At 35.0% G+C, this 11,565-nt stretch overlaps 2 protein-coding genes and 1 long non-coding RNA gene across 4 annotated transcripts in view; 2 read left to right on the top strand and 1 right to left on the bottom strand.

Moving 5' to 3' along the window:
* LOC147511381 (uncharacterized) overlaps window positions 1–11,565 on the top strand; it is a 123,615-nt gene that overhangs the window by 79,618 nt on the left and 32,432 nt on the right. The window lies entirely within an intron of this gene.
* LOC147511384 (bark storage protein A-like) lies at window positions 4,470–8,265 on the bottom strand. The gene is made up of 5 exons (XM_086603099.1): window positions 7,636–8,265; window positions 5,862–5,929; window positions 5,591–5,746; window positions 5,095–5,346; window positions 4,470–4,893 (listed from the first exon to the last, which is right to left on the bottom strand). The coding sequence occupies exons 1-5, from the start codon at window positions 7,868–7,870 to the stop codon at window positions 4,558–4,560; spliced, it is 1,047 nt and encodes a 348-aa protein (XP_086459225.1). The 5' UTR covers window positions 7,871–8,265; the 3' UTR covers window positions 4,470–4,557.
* Window positions 7,897–11,565, top strand: part of LOC147511382 (uncharacterized) — a 30,181-nt gene continuing 26,512 nt past the window's right edge. Inside the window, exons 1-2 of the long non-coding RNA XR_015219367.1 lie at window positions 7,897–8,031; window positions 8,454–8,572. This is a non-coding gene — a long non-coding RNA (uncharacterized LOC147511382). The remainder of the gene's footprint in view (window positions 8,032–8,453; window positions 8,573–11,565) is intronic.

Genomic DNA, 11,565 nt, shown 5'->3' with positions numbered 1-11,565 from the left:
TGTTTTGCTCTTGATGGTTTTACACTTTGACTAGGTCGAGTTGCCCGTTAGTAGGAGTGAATAATAACAGCCAGTGTTATCCAAAACAAGGCCCAAAATTTCGATATCGGTTAATATATCGGTGTACCTAAAAACCGAGATATAGAGATATCTCGGTTTTTTTGGTAACTAGTCCAAAGTTTCTAAAATATCGGATATCTCACCGATATATCTCGAATATCTTGAATATCTCGCTGATATATCTCAGATATTTCGGAAATTTCAATATTAAATTATTAACAATTGGTCAAAAAGTCAACTGATATATATCGATTATCTCAGAAATATCGATTATATCGGCGATATAAACTTTCACATCGGAAATTTCGATATATTTCGGAAAAAAAGGGATTCAATATTCGGTGGATATATATCAGAAATATCGATATCGGTGTACCAATTTACCGAGATATATCGGCGAGTAACAGATATCTCGGCAATATTTTGGGCCATGATCCAAAAGACCAACCGACCAGGCCAAACAAAACTGCTGAGACAATTTTTAAGATATATTTAAGTTTTGACTCAATCCAAATACAAGCCCTGGGCAGCCGGGCAGGGAAGTGTGTGTGTGAAATCCCCTTGGCAGTGACAGCCCTTACGTGCAAGGCGATTCCATAGAAACTCAACAATCCAGAAAGCGATGTCGATAGTGACAATACAGATAAGCAAGACTAAGTAAACTGATTTAACCATGAAAGATGCTTATGGGAATAGCTGATTGTCAAATACTAAGAAATCTATATAATAAAAAGTAATGGTGTGAGGCCCTTGAGTCTCCATCCAGGTGGTTGTCGTTAATTTTAAGTAAGTTGTGACATTTAGTAAATTGTGGCAAAGAAATCTAATTGTTTGGAGAGTTTGTGTAATTTTGTTAAGTGTAATCAATACTGTGGGATGCCTAAAAATCAACCAAAAGTCAATGATTCAATTACGGACTTATAAATTGTTAAGAAATTTCATAAACTGTTAGGCCTCCAATTGATTTGGGCTTATAGATAATGGGTAATTGGAATGGCCTTGCGGTTGGACTTATAAATTGAGTTGTTTCGCTAGTCTTGCGTCGAATATTTTGCGACTAAGATCATTATGCCAATGCTACTACGACGAAGAATGAATTGTCGAGGGTAGTCTTGCCGTGCGTCGAGTCCTCTCCTCATTCGTCGAGGCGCGAGGCATACCCTAGTATCTAACAAAACAGAACTGTGTGGGGCTCAAAAAGTTCCATCCGGTGGCTACAATCTTTAAAAATTATGACATGGCATATCCAATATATTCCAGGCCTTAAATTGTTTACTTTCATTGTGTGTGATCCACTCAATCACACTTGATAATAAAGTCAATTGTAGTGTCAATAATAGTTGCTGGACTATGGGCTGGGCTTTTAACTATTTAGGACTTTAAGTCACAACAAGCAATGGACCCGGTCGCGGCACCTACTAGGCTCTTGGTGTATGGTGGTATTATGTCGCGTTCACGGTAGTGCCAAAGCGCAATGAGTTTGTCGGTGCAAGGCGTTAAAATATCAGTGTCGAGATAACCTTTCCGGGCACATCGAGGCCTCACGGAAAGTAGTCGCGGGCATACCCTAGTAAACAAATAACACACAATAAATTCTTTTTGTTCCTTTCATGGTAGGGCATTAACTGGTCGGTCGCAAACCCCGATCTGGTATCTGCATGCAACTGTAACAATAAAAGGGAAATAATATAGCAACAAAGGGTTTTGGACCTGGTCTGTATCTTTGAGAGGACTGTATGTAACATTATGGTCCGCCAATTGGTCTTCAAACGCTTTGGAACTAATGGATTTGATGACAAATTGCCTAAATATTTTATGTTCTACCGATAAATTGATAATGTTAGTGTAACGCTAAACATGGACTTTATCTGCATAGGCAAAACACACTAAGAAAGAAAAAAGTCCAATTGGCACTTGTCGAAGGCATCGATGAAATTGCACCAAGTCAACTACTCCATGCCAGGTAGGGAATCCCGAACATGAGGGAAGGAGGATGGAGCCTCCATGGAGAAAGCAACAAATTAACTGCAGAAAAGATTCCTAAGAATGAGAAAGAAGACAACAATACTTTGTCTCTTGTTAATTGTAAATAAAAATACAAACCAGTTAAACCACTGTTGGATTGGTTAAAAGCTTGTTAATAATCAACCATACTGCTCACAACTATTATTGCTATCAAGAAATTGGTCTTGAGGCCCATTTTGATTCAAAACAACTCTATAGGGCAGAGTCTTTTATAATGACTCGCAAAACCATTTTCATCAATGAAATCATTCACAAACTCAATTTCTTAATTTTAATAACCCTCAAGGACAAAATAAAAGGCCCAATTTATTTTATATTTTTTAAATACCATTTTTATCTTTTCACGTTAATAAACAAAATTAAGAGTGAGAAAATCTAAAAACCCTTTCTTCTCCTTAACTGATCAAATTTTTTGATTCATGACGCATCTCATTAAACTACAAATCGAATCTCTTCAATAGGTACTCATTACCAATTCGTTATCTTTAAGGTATTGATCGTTTTAGGTTACTTGTTTAACAACCAATCATCTTTCTTTCTCTTTTTTAGAGATTTTGATTATAGTGGTTTGGAAGGTATGTAGATCGGTAAATCTTGAAGTCGGATGTGTAAACCTAACAATCAATATATCTACAAAGTGGATCTTTAGCTCAAATGGTCGAAAGCATTTTGGAGATATCCAAAAGAGATAGTGGTTCAAATCTACCAAGATCCTCTAAATTTTAACGTTAATCAAACAGGGAATCAAGTATCAAGTGTGTAATTTAGTTCCAAAAGAAGTTCATAGTCCAAAAAAATTCATAGTTGCTCATTTTGTTTCCTTCTTTAATAGCATCACCAAGTCTTTTAGATTGTAAATGGATCTTGGCATCCAACTGCCATGATAAATAGTTGTCGCCTCTAATTGAAAGAGCTTGAAAATCGAAGTTTAGTAAGGTTTGACATCTTTCAAGTAATCAGAATATTAAACATACATGTATTAAAAAAATTGATAGCATAGCTATAAAACGAATTGGGCCTACATAAATTACCATTGTAATGGGCCAAAACCGAACCAGTCCTTATGGGTTGGACCTGACCAAGTCGATATAGTCAACCAGACCTGGTCCTTAAGTGTCAAAATGGCTCGGTCCAAATTGGTCAGACCCAAGTCAGTTTATAAGAAGTTAGGTCCGAAACAAACAAAGGCTAAAAGCCCAGAACAGTAACATTAAGTTTTGAAGCCCAGGTAAAACATAGACTTAAAGCCCAAGGAGATCTTTAATGAGTCATAATGTCCTGATGACATCATCGTCTTCTATCTCTCATCTTAGGGCACGAAACAAAACTATCAAAGGGTTAGATCAATTAAACAAAAACAGTCCAATCTTTGGTTTCATCATAAAATTAAACAAACTAACCCATCCAATATAAATGGTCAAGCCTAGTTCATCGAATTCGACGGCCTATACAAGTACCTATGACGGCATCAAACACCACCAATTCCAGTGGTCGAAACAATACCGATTCTGGCACCAAAATGCAATACATACTCCTTAGAATCTGGTAAAATGATTTCGCCTTAGCCAAAACAATCATAAAACAGTAATCTTTCTTACGGCATATCAACTTGTTTTCTTAAACGATATAACTAAAATAACCACAACAGTTTCATCATTGGCTTTATGTTACACCTGTTCTATATTTAGCAAACAAGCTTTTTCTTGAACTTCAATAATTGGATCAAAAGGTTCGTTAAATATCACTTGGACCAGTAACCAGCGTATCGATCAGCATGTGTAAGTTACTGTATTGAGCTTTTTATTTCGTGGTGTGCAATGTACACTGCTAATTCTATGATTACTCATTCAAAATTAAAAAAGAAATTGCAGTACACTAATATCTCGTAATAACATACATATACATATGTTATTCTACAGTAAAGTTAATATGGTATCAACAATAACGAATACGATTTAATCACAAGTTAAACACACACCTTTAATCCAAAGCTAGAACGTGTTAGAATTAAACCGACTTAGAGAGAACACCACACTAACTTAACATGTATTGAATCATTGAGAGAATGAGATAAAGAGAATTCTTATTCATTGAGGTAAATCTGAATGGGAAGAGACTACCTTTATATACAACTAGGTAACCTCCTTTCCAAAATAAAAGATTACCATGATAAACACAAAGAAATAGAACACGGAGAAGCTATGGGGCGCTTAAACTAGTTAGTTTAGTAGGCACGTGTGTTGCAAAATGTAACGGTTGGTTGCTGGGATTAAATCCCAGTACCCGGTTATTGCATAGCCCCACTCATCAAGCAATTAACACTGATCTCTACAGAAACTATCTTGATAACTACAGTTTCTACTTATCAATAATAAATAGTGAAAGATATAACAATTCCGCTTCATTCAAATAAAATTAAGTGATGGACAACAAAGTTGTTTTATTATGACAATTTGACATCAAGTTTTGTGACTACAATAAGGCAATAAAACGAAGGACCACATCAACTGCATTTTGAGCAGCTAGGGGAGCAAATATGTCAGCTTCATTGGATTGTGAAGAGCCTCCACCAGCTAGATCAGAGAGAGACCTAAAAATAATGAAAGGAGTCCTTTGTTGAAGGCAAACCAAAGCAACTGCAGCACTTTCCATGTCAATTGTTGTAATATTAAACTTGGAATACAAGAAATTTCTATAAGCTGCATTATCCACAAGTACATTTGCACTGCTACCCTTCTCTACCCTGACCACCATTGGTGCCCTTGGTAAACAAGTCGTTGAATTGACGCAGCGCTCCAACGTCATGTTCTACAAAACAAGCACACATGCATATTGCATAATTATTGATATGAAAACACGGAGAAGGAAGTTGCAACTCAAAATTTTAATTTTGTGTACATCCGATCCTATAGGAAAATTTAAATACGAAGAACACAAAGAGTATAGTCGGAAATAATCAGATTAGGTATCTGTGGGGGAATTAAAATGGCGATAAATTAATGGAACTACCTCTAGCTTCTCAGCAAGTGAATAGAAGCGTTTGTCAACAGGTACTAAGAACGCATGCTGTCTAACTTCAGGAATACCATTTACTGGAAATATCTCCTCTGGCTGATACCAGACATTATTCAGAAGATTGTCCAATGACTTCTCATTTTCTGTGCCATTGGCGTAATCAGAAATTTTAAGGTATCCAATCTTTCTTGTGTAATCTCCATTGGCCTCGAAAGCCAGTTCATCATCAGGTCCATCTCCATATCTCTGTTAAAAAGTTTGAAATGTATGGTGACGATTTTAATTAATTCTAGAACCAACGGTCTTCATTAACTTCAGCAGCAGACTGAACGACTATCGGGGTTCTTAGGCTAGATATGTCTTTTTAGATGAAAATATATACATCAGATGAACTTAATATAGAGCAAGCAACTAATTTAATATATCTTACTTCACTCGTATATTATGGGCAAAAAAATGTTGAAATGAAAAGTTACGTTAATTCACATACCTGCCAATTCCAAAGCCCTGTATGTGCGGAATAGTGTGGAATTACCACATCTCCGATCTGGAAGTGTGGGTTTGCGTTCCCCGCAATTCCGAAGTGCACAACTGCTTTCACCTCAAATAGACTTAACAACAATTCTGTGGCTAGACCTGAATTTAGCTGTAGGAAAATTATTTGTCACTCGCCAGAAATATATATATATATATAAATATATATGAAAGGTGAAAAATAAAAGCAAGAATAATGGTCCATTTTGGTTTATATTCTCACATACCATCCCCAGTCCTGTCATGACAATAATAACTTTCTCATTGCCTATTCTTCCGATGCGAAATCGTCTCCCTATGGAATCATGATAAGGACAATGAGTTTTTCATAATTCATTCATGAAGATGATGGAAACTGTCTTAAAATTGGAAAGCGCAAAATGCTGGACTGATTAATCCAACTGATATTAGACATGAACAGTTTGTTTGTCCAACTATGGTTCTACATCAACATCGTTGGATAAGTAGGCTTGAATTTTTCATGGTTGTCTTGAAACCCAAGTTTTAAGCAGGTTCATAAAAAGCAGCTTGTCAATGATCGGAAGCTAAGACATAGCAGTGTCGATTCTGTTTACTTCTGACTTCCTTGTCTATAGGTCTATATAAGCTGTAAATGTGAAGTGCTTTCCATTGGATTTGTAACTTATATCAAATTACATGACATCCATTATTGAGCTCAAGTTGTGTTGATTTTACGTAAAAAATAGATCTTAAAAAACTGGAACTAAAACTGTTGGAAAACTTTTAGCGAGGAATTCAAACATTTCCAATATAAGAAATGGAGAAAGCACATGCGCCAAATGCTTGAGAATGGGGCTCATCCCTTATTTTTCTTCTTCAAAAATTTCACTGTTAAAAAAAATTGACACGCCAATAGCACTCTATGCTTAATATCTCACCTATTTTTTTTTTTTTTTTATTCGCAAGCCTGTTTTAAATGAGATCAGTAACTCTTTGATGCTGGCGGGGTTCGATTCCCAGACCTCTGGTATTATCACCCAAAAGTTTTATCTGCCTAGCTATCATTGATTTGAGATTACAAAACCCCCTTAAGTGACCTCTTTTGATGATTTTGATCGATGTCCTGGAAGGACTCATAAATTATATCTACTATTATAGATATTTTAATTTAGTATGTGCTTATTTCAAGATGTCAATAACTGTCTACTCTGAGATGTCAATATTTGTCTTCATTCATTCGTAGAAAAGAAAATTCTGAAGTAAACATTTTATTAGGAATATATAGTGAATGATAGCTAGTAAATTAAATGAACTGCAAAAATTCGTTATGAAAATTATTCGACGAAAATTCAAAATTTTAGATAATAATTCATTTGAAAATTCAGTTCAAAATCACGAAAAAAATGTCACATACAATTCATATTTTATACGGGTATAATATTAAAAAAAAACTGGTTATATATATTTGCATTTTGAGTTTAGAATGCAATTTTTTTTTTCCCCGAAATTGCCTGTGTACAACACATGCATAACTCAGTTTTTGGTTTATACTCACTTGCTAACACTTGGTTCTTTGGTATTCTCTACGTATTGAAGGTTCTAATTTAAATGGATTTTCAAAATCTTTCATTTCGAAGTTTAGACATACCTTATTGTTAGGCAATTATAAGCCTAGACCATAGAATTAGAGTATTAATTCTTAGGTTTGAAATATTCGCCGTATTATTATTCATATTATACTAAAAACACATATAAAATTAAACGGAGTTTTACTAGATTGAATCTAAGAAAAAGACAATGCTCACATTCTCACAACTCAAAACAATACATACAAGTGAAAGTTTAGCAGCAGGCTAGTCGCCAATGGAATAAACTTATGCTCTAGTTGACATCACCATAAACCTTATTCAGAAAGTATTATTGAAAAAATAAAGGAATCAATGTGTCATAGTCGTATCATACACTCATGCAAAAACAAATAGCTAGTAATTAAAGAGCTATGGAAAAATCCAATGATTATGTCTTGTTTATCTCGCTGACCTGAAAAATCCAGAAAAGGATGTGTATCATCAGCAGCAAAGCTTTGGGACTGAAGAAGAGGAGTCATCTCAAATGCATTTGGCACCACAAGTCCCAGGTAAGGACCCTTACTATTGATCTCACTTATGTTTCTCATACTTCCCTTTGAAATAGCACCATTAACACTAGTAACAAAACTACTAGTACTGACCAAAAGAATAAAGCCCAATAAGCAAAACTTTAGAAACCAATCCATCCTTCACTTCGATCTTCTCAAATTAACACTATAAAAAAAAGTGAAATTAACTCTAAATATGAACAATTGCGTAGGAGTAGAGAATGGGGGAGAGAACAAGGAAAGGCAATCCAATTACGAAATGAGGAGCTTGTTGTATCTTTATATACAAATTTCTAGAGGTAAAACAAAAGACTTTTCAAATAACTCAAAGCTTGTAGCAAGTAACAACTTGCTAGCCAGCAATAGTCAATAGAATATGATGATTTTCAGTTTTTGACCTTTCACATTACGATTCTCTTTAATATTTTATATGATCTTGGGACCAAATAGCAGCCTATGACTTTGAAGACGCACACGAGAATACTACGTGGCAAGCTCGGTGCACTGATCTTGATCGCTTACAATGCACACGTTGGTCAATATCAATGACTAGTTAATTGATATATATATTTGGCTTTTGTCCAATATTGGTGGCGTAACAAAAATATCTATTCTAATTATTGGAGCCTTTTGGTTCAACGAGTTTGGTTTAAAATGTTTCAGTTATTACTAAAGTTTAGGCCGTTTATATTTTCTCCTAAACGACAGCTTTCCTTTTCAGTAGGCGACTCTTGTCCATCTCTTTCTCATCTGGGAGAGTGCATGCTATTTCAATTTCTATCAAATTCTTTGTTACTTTTGAGCATTCTGTTCTGTGCAAGTGCAACCACAACGGAGGAGGTTAGTTTGCGATTTTTTTTCTCTTACAGTTTCTAATTTCAGACTGATGCTCGTCATTTCGCCAATTTCAACCATCAATCCTTGAATGTTTATACGTTTGGACGCCTGCCACTCCAACATAACGAACCACACATGCTAATTATACTTAATCAATGTTGAGAGCAACTGTCACAGTCCGAATTTCTAAACAATTTTAAAAAATGAATATTTAAAATATAAATATCTCAAACATCACTATATTTAATTGTCTAAAAATCCAGGGTATGACGAGGTGGATACTACACATGTCAAAACCGAAAACCCACATCATAAAAGAATCTTAACAACAAAAATAATCTCCAAAATTCTCTTTTCTTACTTTATAAAAAGTCAATCTTTCATCCCAATAAAATATCAAACCACTCTAAGAATAACAGGTCTTCAACATCGTATTTCATGTCATATGAATAGAAAACTACGTTATTACATACTTCCAAAAAGATCAGACCTAATAAAAGAACTAACGGACTGCTCCAGATCAAATCCAAATCAAACGCCCATGGTTCCACTTTGATTCCACCTATGTTCCCAAGAACACACCCACGTTGCCAAAATAAAGCAAACATGGGTCAGCAAAAATGGAATTTGCTGGTATGAGTAGACTAACCTGATAAAACCATTTTCATACTTTCATTATCCAAACAATCACGTTATATTTTCCCATAACTTAATCATTCTCAGCTTGGAAGATAGGTAGTTCCGTCATTTCAACCGGCATAGTTTCTTCCCAAGCAAAACTTCCATTATATTAATTCATTCTAATAACTCGTTTTAATATCTAAATCATTGAATTAAAACTTACCGATATCCACTGCTGTATAAGGATAGGATCGCGTCCCTGCACAAAATGTTATTAAGTCCTACCCTCCTGCAAAAGAAAGTTAGAACTTCTATATAACCTATGTAGATATTATATTAGGTATTCAAAAGTAACCCAAACACTCGCATAATCAAATCAATTTCTCTTATCAATTAATCAATTTCTTTTCTTATACACTCACCATTTAGTACCTATGTACCTTAGGTCATTCCCGCCACATTCAAGAAATACCCAATCCTACATTCCCGTACACTCAAGGAATACAACTAACCATGCAGCCGAATACTTTAGTTCCTCTACAGGGCGGTTCAAAGAATCTGGTCATTCATGGCACATTCAATGAATACCCGGGTCATTCATGGCACAGTCAATAAATGCCCACCTAACATATGACATCAACAGTCAAAAAATTTAATTTTCAAAACTTGAGGCGTGTAGAGTTCTAAAAAAGTGCGGTAAAGTTGTTTACGCATTATTGAAATTTATTACATATATTATTTTAGAGAACGAAGGAGTATCTTGATTCATGTATTTTTGGTTACGCGTTATTAATCAGATTGATGACTAAGTGTCATAACGTTGCATATCATAAAAACTGAAAAATCACAAAACAGTAAATACACGTACACAAGTATATTTAGAAAGGTCTTAGCCTAAGTCAAACATGCTAATAGTCCTAGACTTATCCTAATAGACCGAATCATAATTTTAGAAAAAAGTCAAATTTTGGGTCAACTGGTCAAAGTCAACTCTGGTCAAAAGTCAACTCTGGTCAAAGTCAAAGTCGGCCTGCCAAGGGTCAACAGCAGTCAACCAGTCTAAACTTATCTAACCCCAAAAGCCCAAAAGCCCAAAGCCTAAAGCCCATAGTCTAAACTTAAATCTAAAAATAAAATCAAAAATTTAAAACATAAGCCCAACCCACGATTTGGCCGAAGCCCAAATTCGAATTTCACTATTCATCTCCTTCCTCACAAAACTTCCACCAGTGCCTCCACCACCTATATAGCCACCACCGGCCATCCATATCTCACAAAAACCCAACGGTTTGGTTCATGGAGAAAAACCCTGTTACTATACCAAAAAAATCATTATTTCATTATCTTTGTAAAAAGTCACGACCTCTATTATTAACACTCACTAAAAGCTCCAATTGTCCCTCTCCAAAGACTCAATCCACCACCAACACATCCATCTCAACCCAACAACAATCTCCCAACAAAACCCAAATAAAAACACTAATCCAAACAATAAAAACGCGGGGCGGTTTGGTTTGGTTTGGTCTCCATCCCGAGCTCCTCGAGCTTAAATCCCATCTCACAACACCAACAACCCATCTATCACTAATTATAACCCTAATAGTTTCAATCACAACCACAGTAGTCCAAATCACAAAAATAATCAGAACTATTTATTGGTTTAACTTAAGCCGCCATTAACGACCTGTTCCGAGTTCCGGCAGATTCAATCCAGAGTTTCAGTTATTAACCAAATCCCTATGCTAACATATGACCAAATTCAATAGTTAAACAAGAGGAGAGAAAGATAGAATAAAGGCAGAGAAAAATCGAATCAGATCAAAAAAACACAAAAGATGAGCACGACCTATTTTTCCAGTATCCAACAAATAACGAGAAATTTATTTTTTTATAAAAGAAGTGCATAAAGTATCTACTCACAATTTTTAAAACTGAACAGTTTTCCGAAAGCGATACTCCGAAAGACGTCGACTGTCGTGGGAAAAGACTATCTTCCTCGTTCAAAACCTTTTCAGTAAAGTTTTTTTTTTTTTTTTTTTTTTTTTTTTTTTTTTTTTTTTTTTTTCCAAAAACTCTACGTGAGAAAAACTCACCGAAAAACAAGGACAACACTTATCTATTTACTTACGGGCTTTTATCCGTAACTGCTTGATATCCTATTTCTGTTTTATCTATTTCCATTATATTATCTTTATTATTATTATCTTTATTATTATTATTATTCTTAGGAAAAAAAAAAAAAAAACACTGGTTGTTATAGCAACAGTACCATTTGAATATTTTCACATCTGTGAGAGGAGATCGAGGGTGTTCTTGACAAACTAAAATGGAACGTTGAAGTCTTGAAGATCATTCGAAGTTTGTAACAAAATAAC

The sequence above is a fragment of the Coptis chinensis genome, chromosome 3 (genome assembly GCF_015680905.1).
Source record: "Coptis chinensis isolate HL-2020 chromosome 3, ASM1568090v1, whole genome shotgun sequence".
Classification (NCBI taxonomy): domain Eukaryota; kingdom Viridiplantae; phylum Streptophyta; class Magnoliopsida; order Ranunculales; family Ranunculaceae; genus Coptis; species Coptis chinensis.
The sequence above is the reverse complement of the archived record's forward strand: the minus strand, read 5'-3'. Positions and strand labels throughout refer to the sequence as shown.